This window comes from Canis aureus, chromosome 8, assembly GCF_053574225.1.
Source record: "Canis aureus isolate CA01 chromosome 8, VMU_Caureus_v.1.0, whole genome shotgun sequence".
Classification (NCBI taxonomy): domain Eukaryota; kingdom Metazoa; phylum Chordata; class Mammalia; order Carnivora; family Canidae; genus Canis; species Canis aureus.
In genome coordinates, this window is record NC_135618.1 from 14,086,044 (window position 1) to 14,110,632 (window position 24,589).

At 40.4% G+C, this 24,589-nt stretch overlaps 1 protein-coding gene across 3 annotated transcripts in view; it reads right to left on the reverse strand.

The window, feature by feature from the left end:
* Window positions 1-1,740: 1,740 nt before the first annotated feature.
* LOC144318026 (uricase) overlaps window positions 1,741-24,589 on the reverse strand; it is a 77,287-nt gene continuing 54,438 nt past the window's right edge. For all 3 annotated transcript variants that reach the window (XM_077904908.1, XM_077904909.1, XM_077904910.1), the window contains exons 2-8: window positions 23,590-23,808; window positions 20,699-20,815; window positions 20,522-20,600; window positions 9,053-9,239; window positions 7,026-7,149; window positions 4,941-5,024; window positions 1,741-3,011 (exon numbers count right to left, since the gene is read on the reverse strand). In XM_077904908.1, the coding sequence (XP_077761034.1) occupies window positions 2,937-3,011; window positions 4,941-5,024; window positions 7,026-7,149; window positions 9,053-9,239; window positions 20,522-20,600; window positions 20,699-20,815; window positions 23,590-23,808 (885 nt within the window). In that variant the 3' untranslated portion in view covers window positions 1,741-2,936. The remainder of the gene's footprint in view (window positions 3,012-4,940; window positions 5,025-7,025; window positions 7,150-9,052; window positions 9,240-20,521; window positions 20,601-20,698; window positions 20,816-23,589; window positions 23,809-24,589) is intronic.

The following is a 24,589-nucleotide window of genomic DNA, read 5'->3' on the forward strand; positions in this document are numbered from 1 at the left end:
TTACCTCGCAGGTGTTTACAACTCAGGCTGGCCTGCTCCTCTGCCAGCACCGACAAAACCAGGTGAAACCCAGAGCCTGGTTTTCAGCACATAGTTTACAATTTTAACCACCAGAAAACATCCTTCACAATATAGGAACCTGGTCCTTGAAAACTTCACAGACTACAGGCTTTCCTGCCACACACACCTGGGATATAACATCCACTTGCTCATTTGCAATCCATTACAATAAATGTTTTAAGAGAAACAAAATGCCCATATATATATAAAATGGGCCACAATCTCTAAGGATTCCCTCTAATACGGATTTCTTCTATGAAGCAAATTCAGTGTTCTAAAACTTCCGTGGCCAAGATAAGATCTAGTAAGAAGGGCCTAATTAAGGAGTTTTTTTTCTAAGTTTTTTTGTCCTTGTTTGTTTGTTTTAAATCATGCTAACTCTAAATTCCTCTTTAAACTGGATTATCAAATCAGCAGAGGAATAAAATGTACTAGCTATTTGGCCATGCAAATGACATGAGGTAGAAGCACATTTTGTAATATGAGTCTTCAGTGTGGCACAAAACTTTCCTTATCAAATTATTTCATCCTTCTTATCTCATGTTCTTTCCCAGCCAAGACTAGCCTGGGCATGGCCTCCAGCATCTTCTAGGGCTTGCTGTGCTCAGACCTCCCATCTCTCACTCACCAAGTCTGATGATTATTTTCTACTTGGATCGCATTACACATGAAAAGAAGGCAAGACATTTCATTTAACAAACATATATAGAAATTTCTGTGTGTCAGGTGTAAATACTATCACAGCACTTTACAGACATTAATCTATTTAACTTCAAAAACCTCTGAGATTCTATTTTCACCTCTGTGTTATAGATGAGGTCACTTGTCATAGAGATAGTAAGAGGTGGATCCAGGGTTGAAGTGAGTTCGTGAAATTAAATACTATACCATGCTAGCTTAAGTTACAGTATTATAAAGGGGAATGAAGCAGAATTATCAAGTAATACCAAGTACTCATATGTAATCATTTATTTAAAAAATGGAGATTGGGGATCCCTGGGTGGCGCAGTGGTTTGGCGCCTGCCTTTGGCCCAGGGCGCGATCCTGGAGACCCGGGATCGAATCCCACATCGGGCTCTTGGTGCATGGAGCCTGCTTCTCCCTCTGCCTGTGTCTCTGCCTCTCTCTCTCTCTCTGTGTGACTATCATAAATAAATAAAAAAATAAAAAAAATTTTTAATGGAGATTTATAAAAATTACTAAGTGGTGGGTTTTTAAAAAGATTTTATTTATTTATTCATGAGAAAGAGGCAGAGACATAGGTGGAGGGAGAAGCAGGCTCCACAGAGGGAGTCCGATGTGGGACTCGATCCCGGAACTCCAGGATCATGACCTGAGCTGAACACAGATGCTTAACCACTGAGCCACCCAGACATCCCTAAATGGAGTTTTTTTTTAATGGAGGGAGGTTATCTAGAATGCTCATGTGGGACAGGTTCTCATCATGGGCCTCTAAAATTATAGTTAATGAAGCTTTATAGTATATATATATATACATACACAATAGTAGTATTAATCAAGTGGTATAATCACCAGTCAAATCCATATACATCATTAAATCAATTATATTTATTTCTCTGATCATAAAGGTAATAACTGTTCATATTTGGAAAATCCAGAACAGCACATGGGGAAAAAAATTACTCCTAACCCCACCATCTAGAAATCATCATCACTAAATATTTTTTAAAATATTTATTTATTTATTTGAGAGCGAGAGTGGGTGCACACTGTGCGCTCAAGCTAGCAAAATGGGGGAGGGGCAGAGGGACACAGAATACTGAAGCGGACTTCCTGCTGAGCACAGAGCCTGAGGAGGTGAGACTCAATCCCAGGACCCCGAGACCACGACCTGAGCCGACACCAAGAGTCGTTCAACCGACTGAGCCACCCAGGCACCCCATCACTGATACTTTTACAGAGAGATTCTCTTGTCTTCTTTCTCTGTGGATACTCCTTGATTGTTGTATTGACTTAGCATTTATTAAATGTGGCTGTTTGTGCCAAAGTGTGATGCATTATTCAAAGAAAAACAAACTGTACTTTTTTTCAGTGTCTACTAAATATTCTCTGAGAATTGTAAAAGTCCTAAAACCAACACATTAAGATTACACAAGAGCTTTTAGAGTAGAAATAAACTCCCAGTGATACATACGCTAGAGCATTCTTAGAAATTCTAATATTCAGGTTAATTGAAGTCACAATGGTGATTGTTTTTTTTTTCTTTCTTTTTTTAAGATTTTATTTATTTATTCATGAGAGACACAGAGAGAGAGGCAGAGACATTGGCAGAAGGAGAGGCAGGCTCCCTGCGGGGAGCCTGATGCGGTAGTCAATCCTAGGACCCCGGGATCAGGACCTGAGCCAAAGGCAGACGCTCAACCACTGAGCCACCCAAGCACCCCTGGTGATAGTTTTTAAAATATGATTTTGTCATTACATTTTCTGCATTGCCCAGAAGCAAAGTTTGAGCATTAGTAGGTTGAAAACAATGCTTGCACTTAAATTTGTGCACAAATTAATTGATACGACACATCCATTAATTCATGATTATTTTCTTAGTAAATTGATTCTAAAACCTCTCTAAGACAGGAAGGTGCAAGACAACTAAAAAGAAATATTGATTTATGACTATTCTAATACTGCTTAGCATTTGTGAAGTAAACTGTATCCAAAAAGCATGTTATAATGACTAATCACAAAACACCTTGCTGAGCTACTAGTAGAACTCTTTCATACAGGAGAAAAAAATAACACCATAAATCAACACACTAGTTTGAAATTTTGCATGGTTACATGCTATGATTTCTAGCATCACAGGAGGCTGAGGGAATTCCTCAGTTGAGAGTAGACTTCCAGTGCTGGTGGCTACAATGTCACAGCTTCGAAGCCAGCTTCCTCTTGACCGTACCAGTAATCCTGCCATATGGATTGTCTAATGGTAGCAAGACCTGTAGAAAAACCACATGGCAACGTCAGAGGCATTCCAATACACCGCTCCTTTTTTCTGTGAATCAATATTAAGTCAACAACAAAAACAACAACTCACTAGAGAGGAAAATGTGTATGACCTACAGTCAAGTTATTACAAGTATGGCAATGCCTTATTTTTCTTGCAATACTTGAGAGATGAGTTGATTGTCCAGAAAATTAGAGTTTTTGAAAAATTTTAATCATTGGGATATAAATGTTTTTCAAATGCATTATATATCTCTGCTTTTTAAGTAGACTGTGGTGAACATAATTTGGCTTTTTCTTGATGATTCACTTTGAACATCAGTCATTGTCCAATGCTATAATACCGCCATGCCCTCAGGAACATTTGAGGTCCTCGGGCTGTTAGCCCAATACTAAATGGCTCCAGACAACTGTGAATTTAGAGTTGCTCTGTCTCCCACCCTGTCATTTGTCACTTTGCCACTTTCATCAGTGTGTCCTGAGTCTCTGCTTTTTGTGTGTTGCCTTCACTTTGTACACGCCTGCTGGGTGAGGGCCTGAGAGCAGCTCCAGCCATCCCCAAAGTGCAAGCCCGGACATGGGACAACTTGTTCAGCCCCTCAGGTGCCATCGTGCAGAGCCCTGGCCCAAAGGATCCCGGGCCTTCCTGTGTCGGGGTCCCCATCCGTTCTTCAGGTGGGAGCTGAGGAAGCTGCAAATCTGACTTCTTGGATCTAGAGACACAACGGGCAAGCCCTGCAACGAATCTTTGAGCTTGGATGACTGTAGGCCAGGGGTGTTTGGGGGCTTTGAGGAGACTTCCTTTCTCTGCTAGGTTCTGGGGCTAAGCACAGCCCCAGTCACGGCACTTACCCTTTTGTTTGGAATCTCTTTGTTTTACCTTTGGTGGACATGGCCAGAATCACTCTCAGGTCCCTCTCCTGCTCTTTTGAAGGTAATTATTTTAAAAGGCTTTATATTGTAATTAATGGTATTCTGGTAACGACCATCCTTTCCTTCCACTGAAGTAAACAATGTTGCCTCTGCTCAGTTGAGTGAACAGTACCTGGGGTGGAGGTTGCTCTCCTCTGCCACTCAGAGTCCTCTAGCAGCATTCCCAGGCATCCAGGCATGACCTTCGTTTCCCAGTTTGCCACTTTCCTAGGTGGCCCCTCCCTACCTCCCCCTACACACTAAAACAAGCTATCGAGATGATGTTTTTCAAATTCTAGAAGTCTGTGAGAGGATGGATCATATAGAGAAAACCTACCATTCTCAAAGTGGTTCAAGAGGGGAAGGACAGTTCTAATCTCCAAGGCCCCACTACTTCAGGCTGTTGAGTCAGACACACTCATTTGGTTTAACCTTCTGTCATGGCTTAAAACAAGTTCAGGTAAGTGTTTTTTCCAAAACAAGGTTTCCTTTCAAAAAAAGTACACTTCCTCATCTTGCTTTCTATAATTGCAATTGGAAACACAAACACTCTTCCATTTTTCTGTTGACATTTTCTGTTTATTGCTACTTAAATTGAAGACTTAATCCGAAGTTAGACGGTGAAGGAAAATGAAAATAGAATCTTTTTCTTCTCCTCATCGCCTCATCATGGAAGAATAATGAAGCGGTGACCTTGGGTGGCACTTTTCGGAGAAGAAGATCTCAGAGCTGTCTCATCTGGCACACTCTGTGCTTTCTCTGTTTTTCAATCCCTGCAGCCTCCAACCCTCCTCCACAATCACTCATCCACTTCTAGGGTACTCCAGCCTCAGGTACTGAAAGGACCAGAGACTAAGGGGACTCTAACCAGTGGCAACTATAAATACTCCTGAAACAACAGCTGTTAAGAGTTTTGCTTGGTGATATTATCGTCTCAAATTTATAAAGACAAGTAAGAGTGTGGGGGCAGGAGTGTAGATGTACTTTAAATATTTTTAAAGTCCTCTTACCTCTTCTTTGTTGATCAGTCCCATTTTGGACATGTCTATGTTAAAGTAGTGAATGTTCGGCAGGCTGATTTCCATGTCTTCCATCTGGAATCCAAAGGAATATGGATCACTTTGAGCAACTGTGAATCTCTCTCTCTCTGTCACTCCTCCTCTGCAACCCACCTGCCCAATGGCCCATTACTCAAGTTCTACCTATTCCTGAGACACCCTCCAATGTTCCTCTACGGCTCGACATTGTTGACTCCTGCTAGTCCTGTTATTAGATGGTGGGCCCACACTTTTCCCCTCCAAGTACAAAATCTCTTCTCAGAAAAGTAAGAATTCCTTGGGTCAGAAAGCTGTGAGACCTTCGAGATCCCACTGGCCTCCTGGTGCTGGCTGGTTAACCTCCTAAATTCTTCCTCAGCCTATTTCCTCCTCTCTAGGCCTATCTCAAACATTTGCAGGCCCTGGAGTAAGAATATAATTGGAGCTATTTAAAGTTATGAATTAAAAAAAATTAAAAAATAAAGTTATGAAAGAAGCAAGAAACTTTAAAGTGAAATATGTTCTATCCTTCTAACTTGACAAATATACCTTCATAACAACCTGGAAGGCCAGAATGTAATTTAGAATAGTCTGATTGCTTGCAATGCCATGCCAGGATGTGGTAGTGTGGGAAGAGCCAGACCCCAGCCCCTGGTCCTTCCCACCTTCTCTCTTGGACTCATGGAGTGCACACCCTTGCTTCCATGTCAAGTCTCATCCATACCTCCTGCAAACATCTGCCCCTTCTCCTCCTGTCAAGCCTAAGGGTAAACATACTGATGGCATAATGTGCCTCCAGAGGATGGATCTGAGGAAAAGGTTTGCAGTTTCTGAAAGTAGTCTCAGGGTTATTTGGGCAGTTAATTCTGGGGTGCAGGTATCCAGAGAATGATCTAGAAAGGGATGTGTGGGTACCCGACAGGTCTGTTGCGTTGGCTCCACTGACTCTTCATCTAGTGCAGAGAAGCGTAGCCAGAGAAAGGCCTGGAAAGTGCTAGACCATGGCAGGCATCTCTCTTGCCCAGGTTTCTCTCCATCCCATCACGGAACTAAGTTCAGGCCTTTCTTGCCAGATTTCTGCTTCCCAACAGCCTCCAACAGGTCTCCTTGTATGTGGTCTGTTGTCCTTTCAATGTATCATCTTTCTTTTTTAGAGTTATCTTTCTGGAGTGCAAATCCAGTAGTGTTACACATTGGTTAAACCCCTCCGTGGCTCCTAAGAGCTTTCAAGATAAAGTACGGACCATAAATAAGCCCACAAGGATCCTCCTGATTTGGTTCCTGCCTCATCCCTAGGCACTTGGAGAGACTTTCACTCATGGAGCTGATATGAGTATATGAGGGTCATATGATAGACCCTCAACAGCAAATGGCTGTCCCATGATGCCTCCTTGCCTCTATACCTACCATGCTCCCTTACCCTCGAGTGTGAACCCTACCTGTCCTTTAAGACTCAACTCAAACACCTCTCTCTCCAGAAAGCCTGGCTGGCCCTACGTCCCCTTCCTGAGTTGGACACCTTTCTCTGGATTTCCATAATGCTCTATGTTCTACTGCATCATTATTTTACTTTTTTTTTTCTTTTACTCAGTGATGCACTCTTTGAGGGCAGGCACCTTGTCTAATTTATCTTTGTATTCTTCATGTGCTGACAGAGTTATAACCATTCAATAATATCAGATGGGTGGATGGATGGAATCTTCCTGCATCTAGCCTTCATTTCCGGGCTACCCTGAACCATAGGCCCTTGGCCTAATTATTCCTCCTTCAGGGCATTTGAGTGTCCTTATATGAGGCTTAAATTGTGGCAGGTTGAAAAGACCCACAGAATTTTCAACAAACCTAGAGAATTATAGCAGTGGCCTCTGTTTTCAGGTTGGACAGATTTTTCCATTTTTTGCTCTCTTCTCACTTGCTATAACAAGCTTTTGAACAACAACAGATGTCATTTTTCATGTGTCTTCCACTGTCTTATTTTAACTCTCAACTCTCTGTCAGAGCTGACAGGAGACACAACAAGTTCTCTCAGTCCTCAGAATGGCAAATGACAAAACATACCTCAGGAACCCGACTCAAAGAGTGCACCTGGATGTCATAGAGGGTCTTCTGGACAGAGGGTGAGTACTCGCCCTTGTCATAGGGTCCAGCAAATTTCTCCAGGACAATGTCCCGAACAGTATCCCTAAAACACAGGAAAGAGACCTGAGGACTCATAGGGTGGTCTTTTAGGAGTATGCTATTATGTTGAGAAGTGGTGGCCTTCTATCCTCCTAGAAAACAATTTTATTGCTGGTTTTAGAAGAGATTAATATCTTGTAATGCCTCCCCCTGAAAACACCTCCCTACACACACACACACACACACACACACACACCATTCAACAAAGGTATTGAGTGTCACCAGGCTATCTTCATCATCTAGAACTAGTGCCCCCTGGGCATTCCAGAGGAAATCTTCCTCCCTTTTGAAGAACCCATGAAGGGGACTTCCAAGTCTGCTAGTGCTCTTACTGCTCAGCTTGGCCAGTTCTTTGAATTATTATGTTTTTAGGGATTTCATTCTGTGCTAGGCTCTGTGCTCAGGATTTTATGTGATTACATCATTAAATTATCTCAATATGCCTGGGCCAAGTACTATTATTATTCTCAATTTAGACATGAGCAATCTTAAAAGTTAAATGATCCACACTAAGTCATTCCCTCTCCTTAGTGGGAGACCCAACTAAGACCCTGATTCTGTCGTGCTCAATTTTGGGCTCTTTCCAATACATCAGTGTGCTGCCACTGGGGAACAATTGAAATAAAGAAGGAAAAAGAACATCGAGGTGAGGTTCTCTATAAGCATTTTCAAACCCATCACAAAATAAAAGGAGTAGAGCAAAACTATGTCAGTGGGAGGAAGCTACCAGGGGGGCAGACTCCAGCTCATCAGAAAGCAGCATTTCTTTTTCTTTCTTTCTTTCTTTCTTTCTTTCTTTCTTTCTTTCTTTCTTTCTTTCTTCTTTCTTTCTTTCTTTCTTTTCTTTCTTCTTTCTTTCTTTCTTTCTTTCTTTTAAGATTGATTTTATTTATTTATTTATTTACTTACTTACTTATGAGAGACACAGAGAGAGGGAGGCAGAGACATAGACAGAGGGAGAAGCAGGCTCCCTGCTGAGAGACCAATGTGGGTCTGGATCCCGGGACCCCAGGATTATGCCCTGAGCTGAAAGCAGATGCTCAACCACTGAGCCACCCAGGCGTCCCAGTAGCATTCTAACAATTGGAATGTAAGCAGAGGAATGAGATGCTTGGCCCAAAAACAAACTCAGAGTCCAGAGGCCTAAGTACTGCTTGTCAAGGATATCATAATAATAATCATACCTTTACATTGCTAAGGCATTTATCATTTATAAACTGCTTCTGTGAATATTGCCTCATTTTGAGTTTAGCCTACAATGATCAACTGTCCCAGTTTGCCTATGACCAAGGGGTTTCCTGGGACATGGGACTTCCCAGGGTCAAAATCAGAAAAGTCTGGCAAACTGGGGTGAGTTGGGCATCCTTATGTAGCTTTCTCTGCATCTACTATGAGGTAGTAAAGCCAAATATCATTATTCTCGCTTGATACAGTGGTTCTTAATGTGTGGCTCCTGGGCCAACACCATCAGCATCAGCTGGGAGTTTATTGGAAATGCAAGTTCTCAGACCCCACCTCAGACCTACAGAATCAGAACCCCTGGAAGTGGGCCATGTAATCTGCATTCTAACAAGTCCTCCAGGTGATTCTGATACAGAATAATATTTGAGAACTACTGATATAATTAATTAAAAAACAGAGGGTCAAAAAAAGTAAAATAAAAAAAATAAAAAACAGAGGGTCAGGGGAATTAGGTGGTCCATCCAAGGTCATTTCAGCTAATAGCATCTAAGATTTCTGTACAGATTTACTGATTCAAGTCAAGAGCATTGTCAGAAGGGTCTCTGAACAGTGGGGAGGTTAAATTAGGTAGCCTCTAATTTTCTCTTTCAGATAGAAGAGTCTATGACCTTAGGGCCCCTGGGAAGAGGGCAGAGCCAGAGCCAAGCCCTAGTCCATGCTCATACCAGGTAGCCTCAAAGTCCACGTCTCTGCCCTGGTGATAGCGCCATTTGCAGTACACTTTGGTGGCAAAACACCGGTCCTTCACCTCAGGGAGGGTGGTGAACTGATCCTTGATGAATCCTTCGAATCCAGACTGGGTCGTTTTCAAGACCTTGAGATCTTTGATTCCAGAATGAATGACTGGAGGTCCTGTTTTAAGTAAAAACGTAAAAGGGGGTGAAGTTATAAACAAAATAGTGTCTTCTTACTGATACCTAGCTCTAAGGATTCTGGTCATTAAAAAATGGTGCACTGTGAACAAAGAACCACCTCACCATCCACGTTTTCTCTCTCCCTGTCTCCTCTGAAGTCCACCTGATGAGGATGGTGTGCCTTTCTCTCTATCTGGACTCCATGATGCCCTGTCTCTCTCCAGCCCTAGGAGAACTGAAGGTCAGAGACTAAACCTTCATGTTGTGTTGAAACCCACAGAAATGAGTACCTTCCTGGCAGCTACACGTACAGGTGACTTCTCAGCCAAATACTTTCCACTTTTTGAGCTCCACTTCACTCAATAGATAATTGTGCTGAAATAAATTAGTAAGCTCCTCCAGAGCAATTCTTCTGTTTGCTACTCTGCCTTTATGGGATGGGGGAGAGTTAGTCCTCATGTTGATCATGTACACTGACTGGTGGCTCCAATTATCATCAGCCCCTCAGTTCTCTTGTGGTGATGAGCTCACCGAAATCACACAACTTCATGAATGAGTAGCATTGCAGACCTGACTCAGCCTAAATAGAGACTTCAGCGATGAGGCAGCGACCCACAGGGCGTAGATCTGCCTAAGTGGACACCCATAATGGCTTTGGTTTTTGGCTAAAGGAAATGGGACAAAGTTGGGCCATGGGGGCCTGTGGGAGAGAGGACAGAGTTGGCAAAAGTGGAGAGGCTGGTATGGTTCTCCTGCAGGTGCTGACTGTGTAAGGTGAATGGGGAAAGTGGAGGAGTGATAGGTATAATCAGAGGAAGCTATTCCCTTGTGTGCCAGGCAGCTCTAGTTCAGGGCCCAGCACAGGTAGGGCACAGAGTTAGTGAGAGGAAGATTCTCTCTCTTTCTATGTGGAACACACTGTAGCTCTGGCAGTTTGGTGAAGACTGAGTAGAACATGGCACCAGGTGACGTGCTGGGAAGCCTCAGAGTACCGTGTTCTGTAGAGAGCATCATTTCTTCCCACAGAGCAGGGACAACTCAGCCAATGCTGAGCAGAGCCAGTGAAGCAGTAGTTGTACACAACGGGTGCAGACTTCTCCCTAAACATGTGTGAGACAGACCTCCAGACTGTCAGGAGGTGGGAAAGTTTGACTGGAGAGATCCAGCAGTTTTGTAAGGAGAGAACTACAGGCCAGGAAAATTGAGGAATTAACATCACAGTAGCCTTATTTGTGCAGGCTGGTGAGGCTGGATGTTCAGGGCACACTTGGGTACAAACCCCCAGTAGCACGGTGCCACGCCAGGATGACTAAGGTCATCTCCTTACAGTATTGAAGCTAGTCCCGATTAAAACCTATCTTTCTTGGCCTATTTAGTGTATAGTTCAAGGGCCAGAGACATCAGGCATCACTATGCTGTACATGGTCTTAGTTGAAAAACAAGACTATAACTCATGGGGGGATCCCTGGGTGGCGCAGCGGTTTAGCGCCTGCCTTTGGCCCAGGGCGTGATCCTGGAGACCCGGGATCGAGTCCCACGTCAGGCTCCCGGTGCATGGAGCCTGCTTCTCCCTCTGCCTATGTCTCTGCCTCTCTTTCTCTCTCTGTGACTATCATAAATAAATAAAAATTTAAAAAAATTTTAAAAATATTTAAAAAAAAAGAATATAACTCATGATCCTCAATTAAAATGCAGGACAGCTCTTAATAATTTAAGAGTTTACATCTTCTATGTGGTTTCGGTCGTTGTGGTTAACTCAGGAGCTGTGGAGTTTAGAAGTAGGTATATAATGACTATATTTTGATTTTCCCAGCCACATGTGCACATCTACCAGAAGGAGCGATGGCCAGTGGCTAGTGGTAAGATCAGCTGAAAAATAAGATCAGCTGTTCTGGTTGGAGTGTTCCAGGGTAATGAGGTAAAACTGAAATGATATTTGTTTAATATTCTGAAGTTCTCTTTGGAAACTACATCTGAAGTAGGATCAAGAGAAAGACACTAGCAATGCCTTAATGCTTTAAGTTGGCTTGATTTATCAGATTTTAGATGTATGAAGACGTGGTTCTGCAAAGTCAGCATTTCTAAATGCTACGTAGGGCTGATCCAAGTGAGCCTACGTTTAAAATCCAAGAGAAGTGCAGAAGCAATCAATAAGTACCGATTGAATGGATGAGTGAATGCATGCAACAAGACTAATTCACATCAAAGAATAAGTATTTCACAGCCTAGCCTCGTTTTCTTCTAGACAGTTCTCCTCCATCAATCTTTTACCATGTCCCTTCCTGATCACACCCACCCAATTATAACAGACAGCATGGCAGGGAAGAGAGAGGACATCGCCTTTAGCTGAGAACATCTGGACTATGTTTAGTTGCTGCCTTTTTCAGACTTTATCTTACTTAATCCTCACAAGTCTATTAAGTATTTTTATACAGGAAACTTTCAGTCATTTGCCTATAGTCACATGACTAGAAACTGCAGGGGTAGAATTCGAACTCAGCACTTCAATAATTTCCTCCTTTTTGGATCCCTCCCCATCTGCAGGATGTTTTTTCCCAGCTTTAACTATCTATCCTCATTTCTTTACAATAAAGGGCCTCTCTAGGAGACAAGACAGCTGCCACCTCTCCTTCCACAGTGTTCTTTGAGGGCCTCAGACAAAGTCCCCAGCCTGAAAAATACCGTCTCCATTGATCTGAAATAGAAACTTAAGCATCACTCTTAGAAATGGCCCCTATGTGTCTGGAAAACTTTTTGTTCCTTAAAAATGTCCTATTGAAATACAAAGACCCCGTAAATTATGGAGTGGCTTCTTAAGACTTTATAAACTACTATAGCCTACTTCCAAAAGTTATTCCTTCTAGAAAAAAAAAATACTATAGAAATGAAATAAAGGTTTGCAATAAGAAATAAGGTTAGAACAAACAGTGGGAATCCTGAGGCAGGGGACAAAGAGAAAGTTAATGAGAACCAAAGGCAAATTTTACCTATTTCAGCTTTTCCTATACAGTTGGCCTTTATCCCCAACATCCATGCAAACCAATTAGACTTTGGCTCCTCCAATGGTCTTCATCATAAAAGGATTCCTGAATGCAGTTGTTGCATAGGGGTTGAGGCCACAACTCGGGACTCAAGATTTCCTAAATTCAGATCTCAGTGCTCTCCATGCTTTCCTCCCCTACTTATGAGCACTATTCCCTTCAGAAAATTACTTAACTCCTCTCTACCTTGAGTTTCTCATCTTGCAAATGGAGATGACTACCATACCTATTGCCTAAAATTGATAGATGTCTGAGGAAATATCCATAAAGGACTTAGGAGAATGGCTGCCCCAGAGAAAATGTTTTCTAAAAGTTAACATGATTTTGCAATAATTGATGTTTCCTTACCAACTTTACCTGTGAATGTTTCCCATGTTTCACAAAGGCTCATCAGGTTCCAAAAACTACTTCTGACACATCATCTCTATCCACCTCCAGCCCTGGGATGAGACTTACTGATCGTTGGGGAGTGTCAATTCTCCTAGGCAACTTTTAAATGATCTATTTTCTTGCTAGAATCTAAAAATGAAGAAAGAAGTTGTATTTTCTTTTTTTTTTTTTTTTAGAAGTTGTATTTTCTAATGTGTTCTGGCCTCAGTTTCACGCAGAATAAAGTGTTTTGTGTTCCCAAAGACAATTAACCGTTGCCACAGTTTTGGCAGAACATAAACCATCTACTCTGGTGCATTCATCATTCTATGAACAACAACAACAGCAACACAAGCAGCAGCAGCAGCAACAACAACAACAACAAAAACCCTATTCTCTCTTAAAGTGAAAAAATTTTCTTCCTTGGTGCACATTAGACATTCTGGATGAAATCAAAGAGCTTATTTTATCTTCCCTGTTGGCAGTGCCCCAGCTTTCTGATCACTGGTACGAACCTGAGCCTTTCAAATTCATGGACCCATCAACTAAAAATATGATGCCTCACACACTCTGAAAACAATTGCAATTGAGACTAACAGAATTAATTCAGCCAAAGGAACCGTCCTTCTAGATGACTTGTCATGAAACCACTTAATCAGCTTTTATCCTTTTTTTTTTTTTTTTTTTGCCATGGTTATAGAGTAATGCAAAAGAAGATCTTCACATTTCACTTTGCTAGAACATAATCTTTGCTAGCTTTTAGTGTCCTCCTACACACTTAACAGATTGTGGTTTATCTCTCAGAGAAGCATACATCCTACCCCTTAGCTCTCTAAGGGAAAGAAACTCACTGCAAATTAATAGAAAATAAGCCCAATTCCTTACCTACGCATCAGGTGTCACAAAGCACAAAGCTTTATGGAGCCAAGAAAAAAAAAATCCTGTCATGAAGTGGATAATTGCTTCCATGTTTAACACCTCCAAAAAGGACACAAATAGCTGAAAGGAGGATATTTTAAAACTCTATTAAATCATTCTAGTAGAAAAACCTCAAACTTGTAAAGTGCTAGAAAAAGTGAAGATTAAATATCATTTGCCTTTAAGAGTCCATTTCACTCACGCAGGGAGAGTGCAAGGTGCCTCCATGCAACTCTGGACGGGGAAATAGGGTCAGCCAGGTGGAAGGAAGTTAACTGGGCTTTTGTACAATGAGGTTGTGATCAAGGAGGTTTAAAAGACCTGTGTGTACCAAAAAACATCTTCCTTTGGAGAAACTGAAGAGTTTCAGTCTTGCATCAAAATGGACATTCACAGCCTACTTGGCAATGGGCCATTTCTGTCCTGGGCCTCTCACTTCCTCCCTCTCACTTCTTCCACCTGCCCAGCCTCAGAAATTACTCTCCTCCAGGACTTCAATTTCATCACTCCCCTACTTTAAGACCATCTCCAACATTCCCCCATTCTCCAGGTCAGTAGATTTTTTTTTTTTTTTTTACTACAAGTAGACAATATCTCTTAGTTGAGATGTCTTCTCCATCTCCCATTCCTTTACTTAGCTATGCTTTAGTTGAATTTTTATATTTAGTGTCAGATTGGAAGGAATTTGATTCTTAAAGAATTGTGAGTCATAATTCAGGTACGGCAGAGGTCTGTGGGCCAACTTAGTCCAAATAAGTGACTCAACCATCTCAGCCACTTCAAGACTTGGCTACGCTTATAATTCAGGGAGACACATGAGAGAAGAAGTTTGGAAGATCCAGGTTCCTTAGAACACCTAAACCAACACCTTGCATCACATGTGCAGACCTAGTTCTTCTCTCGGAGTTTGGCAAGTCACAAACATAACAGTCGTCATCCCTCTGTCTGGGTGAATCTTCCAGATTCTCCCGTGGAACTAACAGACTTTGAAACAGGTAAAAGTACACTTAATGATGTAGCTTTCGAGGATCTGCTAGGAAAATAGTATAATGGGAATTTTATAGCAATTCTCAGGGTCTAAAATGGTGCTCGAGATTCAGTAGGTTTTCTGTAAATGTGTGTTCAACTGGTAAGAAAGAATCCAGTGCATCAATTACATACCCCGCTGGGAAGAGTCCCTATTGGGAGTTGCATGGCTGAGTGTGTGATTAAGTGCGTATGTTTGACGGGCCAGAATTCTTACCAGCTAGCTAGCCCTCACCAAAAACCTTATTTATTTTTTTTTATTTTTAAAAAAAATTTTTAAAGATTTTATTTTTCATTCATGAGACACACACACACACACACACACACACACACAGAAGCAAAGACACAGGCAGAGGGAGAAGCAGGCTCCATGCAGGGAGCCCAATGTGGGACTCGATCCCGGGACTCCAGGATCACACCCTGGGCCGAAGGCAGGGGCTAAACCACTGAGCCACCCAGGGATCCCCTATTTTTAAATTTTTTAAAAAGATTTTATTTATTTATTCATGAGAGACACAGAGAAAGAGAGGCAGAGACATAGGCAGAGGGAGAAGCAGGTTCCCTGTGGGAAACCCAATGTGGGACTTGATCCCAGGACCCCAGGATCACGCCCTGAGCCAAAGCAGACACCCAACCACTGACTCACCCAGGTGCCCCCAAAAGCCTTATTTACAAGGTTGTAACAACAATCTTTACCATGTGAATTGGAGTGGGGTGGGGGCGGAAGTAGATAATGATTATTTATTTTAGTTAAGCCTATGCAAGGGCATTTCTTGTGATAATGCTTGTACATGGAATTACCTCACAATATCTGTAGTTTTAGCTCTTGGATAACAGGCAAATTAAGAATTAAACTTTGCTATGCTAAGATCATAGATCCTTACTCTCCAAAGAGGGACTGAGTACAAATGTCATCTTTATGGACACAACACTGGAAAATACACATACTCATATACGTGTCCACACACGTACCACATACACTTAGGGCAACAGATGACTCTTCCCCTACCCTGATCCCTGCCAGCCCCGCATGATATTCGGAGGTGCACTAGCCTCTAGAGGAGTCAGGCTGGGGCTTCTGGGAACACCACCACAACGACTGAAGTACCCTGAAATTTTGGGGCCTTCTGCAGAAAGAAAAGGCATTGTCCTTATTACGGTGACCAAGTGACTAGTTTTTCCATTCTGCAGCAGCCAGGTGACTAGAATTCAGGCTGGAAAGAACAAGGGTGTAGAGAGCGGCCTGTTTTCTTCTTATGATCAGCAGAGCCCTACCAAGGGGCCACTCCACTTCTAACTCCAGGGTCCTGCTAAAACATTCTTATGGAAGTCACCGTGACCCGTTTGCAAAACTGCACACTTACTCTTCAGTCTTCTTGTAATCCCAACTTCTGACCTTCCCAGGGCAAACACTGCTTGCCATTTACTAAATCTATGTCCTCTTCCGCCTGGGTACCCGGCTAGACTACATCTCCCAGCCTCCACTGCAGTTGGCTGTGGCCTGATTGGGTTCTCTCCGGTGGAAGTGCTGTGTGCTACTCTCAGGCCTGGCCTTACGCTTGAGGGTTTCTGCCTCCTTTTGCTCCTCCTCCAAGCTCTTTTCTTCTCCTAATTGTCTGGTAAGGGGATCTGCCCTCAAGGTGACCCTAAAAAGTAAGGATAAAAAAGTAAGGCTGCATCAACCTGGGATCCTGAATAACTAACTTCCCAGAGCAGAGTATCACCCCAACACACACACGCACATGCACAAGCACACACACACACATGCTCACACAAATGCTGAACTGAACTTCTACAAAAAGCACTGAGCTTCTTGAACGGAGGCACTACATATGAACCTGTGTGTTACACAGCCTGTTGTCCTAATATAATTCCCAATTTCTTGAAATGTATTTTTCTTTTGCATCCATGACACCACTCTCCAATCTTCCTTCTTTCTCTCTGGCCTTTCTTCTGACTTTTTTTTTTTTTTAAGATTTTATTTATTTATTCATGAGAGACACAGAGAGAGGCAGAGATACAGGCAGAGGGAGAAGCAGGCTCTCTCCCAGGAGCCAGATGCGGGACTTGATCCCTGGAGATCACGCCCTGAGCTGAAGGCAGATGCTCAACCACTGAGCCACCCAGGCATCCCCCATTTGACTTTTTAGACTGCCCAACCCATAAACTGGGGAATTTCCCCCAGTCTTCTCACTTTCCTCCTCTCATTTCATGTGTTTTCCTGAAATGGCTCCTTCTTGCCCACAGCTTCACCCACCATCAGTCTGTTGATGGTCTCCAAATCTATCTCTATCCCTCATTCCCCAAATCATCAGCTTACCCTTGAATACTTTCTAATCATACGTGTTTTCCTCCATCAGTTCCCCCAAGCCCCTGACTTTAGGGCAACTTTAACTCCTCCTTCTCTGTAACCTCCACCCCTACCCAACCACTCACACTCACTCAGTACCCTTCAGAAATGCCTCACATAATGTCCTCTCCATCTCTACTTCTCACTGCCTTATATCTGACTCCATCATTTCTCCATCTCTGCAACAAGAAATTTTTACTGCCTGTTTTTGCAGCCCACGCACAGTAATGTTGGTCAGAATTATTGAATCGTGTATACACACACACACACACACACACACACTCACACACAGGCCTTTCCTGGGTCTTTATCTCCATCTATAATAATAATAATAGTAGCTGTCATTTAAGGAGTGCTTCCTATGTGCCAGGTACTGGGCTAAAATGCTTTATATTAATATCTATCTCCTTTAATTCCCTGGGCAATTGAGGTGAACACTGTTATCATCATCTCACAAATGAATATCACTAAAAAAAAACAAAAAACAAAAAAAAAACAAATGAATATCACTGAGGTAGCATAAGTAACTTTCCCACGGTCATAAAGTTATTAAGTAGTGGAGCTCAAATTCAAATACGGTGTAGTCTGATTCCAACCCATATGGCTTTACCACTGGGCAAAACCATCTCCAAGTTAGACCAATCTTGCTAGCATGGTACACCAGGCCCTTCAAAATCCAGCCCAAACCAATCTCTTCATTTTCATCTCAGCTTCTTATATTCTAAGAACTAGACCCTTTGAACTTTCTACTATTCCTCAAATTCTTTGCCCTTTCAAACTCAAATTACTTGTCCAGGATAGTGGTCAGCATAAGGCAGATGTCCAAAATATTTATTTTTCCTCTTCCACTCCTCCTTAGGTCCTACCCACATACACTCTGTTACTTCCACCTGTAATCTTCTTTCCCCTTCTATGCCCAGCACATCCTGAATCATTTTTCAAAAGCCAATTGGAATATTTCTTTCTTCCCTGTCAAGCCTTCCGGACTACCCTAGGAAAAGTTAGTTTTTTGTACCTGTTTGTCTCTCTAGCATAACTTTGATTCTTTCATTGTGGTTTTTAGCCTCTTACATTGCAATAAATCTTGTTATAAGTCTGTCTCTTACATTCATCTACTGTAAACTCACTAGGGCCAAGGAATGTCTTACTCATCTTGGAATTTACAGCCCTAGGATACATTAAAAAGTCCTCAAAATCCAATTGTTGAATGAATAGTATTTCAATGAATGACATAAGCATAGTTCATTCATTTTCTCATTTTCTTTTTTTTTTAATATTTTACTTAAATTCACTTTGCCAACGTATAGAATAACACCCATAGTATATAGTATAGTATATATATATATATATATATATATATATATATATATATATATAACTCATCCCATCAAGTGCCCTCCTTAATGCCCGTCACCCAGTTGCCCTACCCTCCTACGTACCCCCCTCCCGCAACCCTTTGTTTCCCAGTTAGGAGTCTGTCATGGTTTGTCTTCCTCTCTAATTCTTTCCCACTCAGTTTTGTGTTCTCCTTTTTTCTTCTCATTTTTCAATTAGCTCTTCCAAAAGCGAATTCTAGCTCCTGCTATGAAGAGTATGAGCCCCACGCGTTGCCCTCAAGCCCTCTGAATCTGGGAAATGGGAATTAAGATGTCCTGTAAATATAAAATACAGGATTTCAAAGACTTAACTTTGTAAAAAGAAAGTGAAATATTTCATTAGTGAAAGACATTTATTACATATTTAAGGGGCATTGTGTGTATAGCAGATTAAATAAATCATTAAAATTAATTTTTTTGCTTTTCTAATGTGACTATTAGAAAATTTTAAAATTATATTTCTGCTGGACAATGACAGTTTAGAGTTTAAAATTTTATGAGAGTAGTCAGTGTGGTTTGGGTAAGAAAACACTGACTCAGGGAGTCAGGAAACCTTTTTTTCTCTTTCTTTCCCAAAGTCACACATGAAAGGAAGGAAAGAAAGCAAGCTACATTTCAACTAACTAAAAGCTGGGTTGGCAAGTCAATATATCACATGGCTACACATTTGGGGGATTAAAAAATCATTATCTTTTCAACTTAACTACTAGTTATTCAGTCTCCTTTATAGGACAATAATTACATTACTGCCAATTAAACACTGAGAAGGCCCTGATTGTTCCTAGAATTTAATATTAAAAATATTAAACAACAGCTAACACACTAGAACTTTCTAAGAAAAGGCATTAGCCAATATAACTCAGAATGAGTAGGGACTTATATTTTATTAACCTCATAATATTTCTGACATTTACAAAATGCTACCTCTAATTCTCACTGAAGCTTGAGAAGAAAGAGGAGATACAGAAACGGAAAGGAAGGGAAGGAGAGAAGAGGAAAAGAGAGAAGAAGAAAGGGACGAATAACTGAAGAGGGAAAAAGTTTAGAGTCCACATTTTAAATTTATAATGATCATGAAAGTTTATTTTTTTTTTTTTAGGATAGAGACCTTTCTACCACATTTAGCTGCATGATTCTTAGAAGTCCTCTACTCTAACTTGTAGCCAGTTATTGAACTCTATTCTGATCATCTCAACCAAGCAGTGGGAGACAAGCTTTGGGAATTTTGATATTTGCTAAGGTCAGTCCTCCGTACTAATAAGATCCATATTGGGCAGCCCGGGTAGCTCAGGGGTTTAGCGTTGCCTTCGGCCCAGGGCGTGATCCTGGAGACCCGGGATTGAGTCCCACGTCGGGCTCCCTGCATGGAGCCTGCTTCTCCCTCTGCCTGTGTCTGTCTGTCTCTCTCTCTAGGTCTCTCATGAATAAATAAATAAAATCTTTAAAAAAAATAGTAAGATCCATATTGTAATTATGCTCTGAAGTTAAGTTTTAAATTTCTTAGTAAATAAAATGAATTATATAATTGTTATTGCTATTTAAATGAGGTTCATTCTATAGTAATTATAATAATATCAGTAGTTTTACTATTATGAAAATAAAATGTCAGAGAAACTCGATTGTTATTTACTAGCTATTTCCTATAAAGGTTACTATAATTATAGCATGGTATGGTACAAAAAGTATTGGTCAGAAAATTCAGAGATTTGAGGTTTTGTCAGCTTGGACCTTTTTTTCCCCTCATCTCAGAATCAGATGATAAAAATGATCTACCTTATTCAGCCCCTAGATGTGTTGCAAAATGTATTATTTCATATATATATAAAGATTTTATTTATTCATGAGAGAAACAGAGAGAGAGAGAGAGAGAGAGGCAGAAACACAGGCAGAGGGAGAAGCAGGCTCCATGCAGGGAGCCGAACAAGGGACTCGATCACCAGGTCTCCAGGATCATGTCCTGGGCCGAAGGCATCGCTAAACCGCTGAGCCACCCGGGCTGCCCTCATTTTTATATTTTTAAGGTAAAAAGTAGTTAGTTTTTAAATGTACTCCAGAGTCACAGAGCTCATTTCCATCTCCAGATGTAAATGCCTTCGAATTTCTCTACAGTTTTCCTCAGTGTTAATAAACAGAATTGTTTAGAGGAAAGAAATATTGAATTTTCTGTTGCAGAATCAAAACATGAAAAGTATTTTCTCACCACTTCTCATCTGTTCAACCTCACAGAAGTGTGTTCCAGTGGGATTGTGAATAAATGCATGGACATGCTTAACTCCATTCTGAAAATTAGGAAAAAAAATGTTTCCAGTAAAATTTCAGCATATGTCATAAAGCCAATTTCTTTAATTAAGCTGAAAACACAAATAACTGAGGTAACCTTTTCAAAACGCTTCCAAGGGACCTCTTCCACATAAACTTGAGCTCGGATGACATGGTTAAAAGAAGAAAGGAAATGCTCACAGATGTTCATTGCAAAAGTTTCTATGCTTTTGATCTGTAAAAGAAAACAAAATGCTAGTGATCAGAAACACCTGCTCCATTTAAAAATAATTTGTAAATACCCATGGAGTTCTCTTTCCTGTTCAAATGCTTTTTAGAATCAGAAAAACATAGATTTTGAAAGAATCTGGAGAGGTCAATGGTCCTTATCCCAATTTTTCACAAGGTCACCAGGTGAGACTATATCCTGTTTTTAAAAGAAACCTGTTTTGCAGGAAGAAATGTGTCAATCAATGCATGAGCAAAATGAAACTTAACATTTAGATTCTCTTTACGGTAAGCTCTGTCATCACCCATGCCAACTACAGTACTATAGTATGCTCCCAAACACTCTGGTATCTTTATGAGGTTGGCCAATGGGCCTCCCAGTTTCCCAAGGAAAAATGTTAATGTAGGTAGGGCTATTTCTGTTTCCTTGCTTCACAAACAGACCTTCCATTGACCATCCCTAGCTCCCCACTCCATAAAACAGCTCTCTACTTCTCCATAGTAATCTGTAGACAATGTGTTATGGTCTTAGCATCATCTACAGATGATTTATGACTTTGCCTAAAATGGATTATTTGTACTGGTTTCCCCAGGATAGTTCTGTTTTATGCTTGTTGTCCCAGAATAATTATTTAGCATCTTATTTCACTCCCAGAAATGTCCTAGTTTAGAAAATAAAAATACAAACCCCAGAAGATGTATGTATTTTGTTGAAGCATTATTTACAATAGCCAAAATATGGAAACAATCTAACTGTCTATGAATGGATGAATGGATAAAGAAAATGTGATAGATAGATATACATACATATTTTTATGGTATATATTTATTTATATTTATTATTTATGCCATATTTATATGGTATGTATATGGTGTATATATGTTTTTATATATAATGGAATAATATTCAGCTATAAAAAAGAATGAAATCTTTGCATTTGTGATAACATGGATCATAGATTAACCTAATGGCATCATGCTAAGTGAAATAAATCAGGAAAAGACAACCATATGTTCTTATCTCCATGTGGAATCTAAACAAAACAATGTAACATTTTATTTGGTAAAAAACAAACAGAAAAAAATCAAGTTCATAGATACAGAGAATAGATTGGTGGTTGCCAAGGGAGAAAGAGTGAGCAAAACCAGAGAAGGGAATCAAAAGGTACAAACCTGCAATTATAAAATAAATAAGTCATGGGAATATAATGTACAGCACAGCAAGTACAGTCAAAAATACTATACACGTCTACTGGAAAGTAGTTAAGAGAATAAATCTTATAAGTTCTCATTTCAGGGCGCCTGGGTGGCTCAGTCAGTTAAGCATCTGCCTTTGGCTCAGGTCATGATCTCAGGGTCCTGGGATAGAGCCTTGAGTCGGGCTCTTTGCTCAGCATGGAGTCTGCTTCTCCCTCTCACTTTCTAATAAGTAAATAACACCTTTAAAAATATTATTAAAAAGTTCCCATCTCAAGAAATAAAAATTTATTTCACTACATATACAAACTTCAAATCATTATGTTGTACACTTGAAACTAATATAAAATTGTATGCCAATTATACCTCAATTAAGAAAATCAAAAGAAATAAGCAAGCGTCTTGATTTGGATAAGAAATTATATGGTGATTCTATCTATAATGAATAAATTCTAATTGTTTTTAATATCCAAGTCCATTCCTTCACTTTTCTGCATCTCTCACACAATACAGGAAATACAAGAATCTGTGTTGCCTAGCTCTCTTCTATAGCTCAGCACGAAAGCCTATTTTCAATTTGTTTTTTTAAGGGAGCAATGCTTTTGTCCATAGCCATGTTTATGCTTGCTGAGCCACTCTGATTAACAAAAGAAAGGTTCAGCGGGGAGAAAAACCTTGCAGAAATTATATGTCAATTAGTCTGTTCATTTCATGCATTCTGAGTAAGGATTTCGTGCAAAAACATGAGAAAAAGAAGCTTTCCAGTCTACATTTCTTGTCTTTTTAGGTTTCTTAGCAAATAGAAAAATTATCTTGAGCTGCCCAGAAATCTGCTGGTGGTCCAGTACAGCTTCACTCACACTTAAAGAATGTGCAAGCTGAAGTGCTAAAATATCAGATTCCTTCAGCAGCAAGACCCTTTTGAAGAGTATACTTAACACCATATCCAGACACTAAGTGGTCACGGAGTTGGGAAGATTAGAAAGGCATTAAAAGTTGGGCAAATAGACTTCAAAATATATCTTGTACTCAAGATTTTCTTCTATAGTAACACCAGGAAGAGAAATGGTACTTTCTTCTATAAATGTACACCATTCTAAAAGAAAAAAAAAAATAAGCAACAGGAGTCAAAGAAATGTATGACAAAAAAATGTGTAAAATTCTATTCTGAAATCCTCCCAGGGCTTTGATTTGCCAATGATCCTAATTAAGAGAGAACTTGTAAATTTGTCAGATAGGATTCTCTTCCTAAAAGATGTAGTAAGTTGAGAACCAAAAAAGAGGAGAAATGAGAAGAAGAAGAAGAAGAAGAAGAAGAAGAAGAAGAAGAAGAAGAAGAAGAAGAAGAAGAAGAAAGAAGAAGAAGAAGAAGAAGAAGAAGAAGAAGAAGAAGAAGAAGAAAACTGAGAAAGCTCTTCTACAAGAGTGAGAATTTTAGAATAGAAATGAAAAAAATTAGTGGCTTAAATGTAAAAATAGAGTTAAAAAGTACAGGGAACTTGCAGTAAGCAGTGATATCCTCAAGTTAATAGTACAGTGAATTCTGCATCAAGACAGGAAGCCTCTGAGAAGAATGACACATACCCCTTTAAACTTTGCCAAGACATGAACTGTGTTCTTGATGGTGTCTGTGGGGATGATGTCTGAATTATCTCCATACACGTAATCTTTTTTGGAGCTCAGAGTAAGTTGCACTGAAGTTGCCACCTCTTTAATGCTGTGGTATTTTCCATCTCGCTCAATGTGGAGAACTTTCACCATGTCCTTCCCATAGCCAGTTCGGACAAACTCCACCTCATCGTTCTACAATAAAAACACAAGTCATCTTATTGAAGAAACCTAAATGAAGGCAAAAAGTCTGCAAGCTCTTCAAGCCTTGATTTAACCACATCATTGTAAAAGGTGAGAGTTAAGAGTATTCATGGAAGCAAGACTATATCCGACCTTTGAAGAAAAATGAGAAGTTGCATGGAGTAAAGAGAATTGTGAAAAATGGATGAAAATATTATCAAACTAGCCTAAAGACAGACAGGTAGATGGCTTTCTTGATAATAATAACTAATAACAAGGAGAACAGTATCCAGGGGTCCAGTATCCCCTGGACCAAATGATTACTCTGTTTTATTTCAACCGTGCCAACTTTAATCCTTGTAGCAGCTCCAGAAACTAATATTATTCCCATTTTACAGAGGGAGAAACTGAGCTTCAAAGAGTTTAAGTGACTTGCTCTACTTCACATAGCTAGTGAAGGATAGAGCCAAGGATTCACACTGTTGACTCCAAATTTTGTACTCTGAACCACTGTGTAGACTGCCATTCTTCTATAAAATTTTTTGGCTTAAGTTAACTGAAACTAATTACATCCTCTTTTTTATACGGAGTGCTATTCTGGAGAAAATGCCCTGTGATCAATAAGAACAATTTGAAAATTGCTTCTTCTACTTGCTGCCGGGAAGAAGAGTAATTAGTGACAGGGTCCAGATTACCTTCAGGAGTGCAGAGCCAGGGCCATCTGGCTGCAGGGAAAGCTATGCTTTTAGCAAAGAGACACTTAATAAAAGCCTGGTGATTGATTCATTAGTAC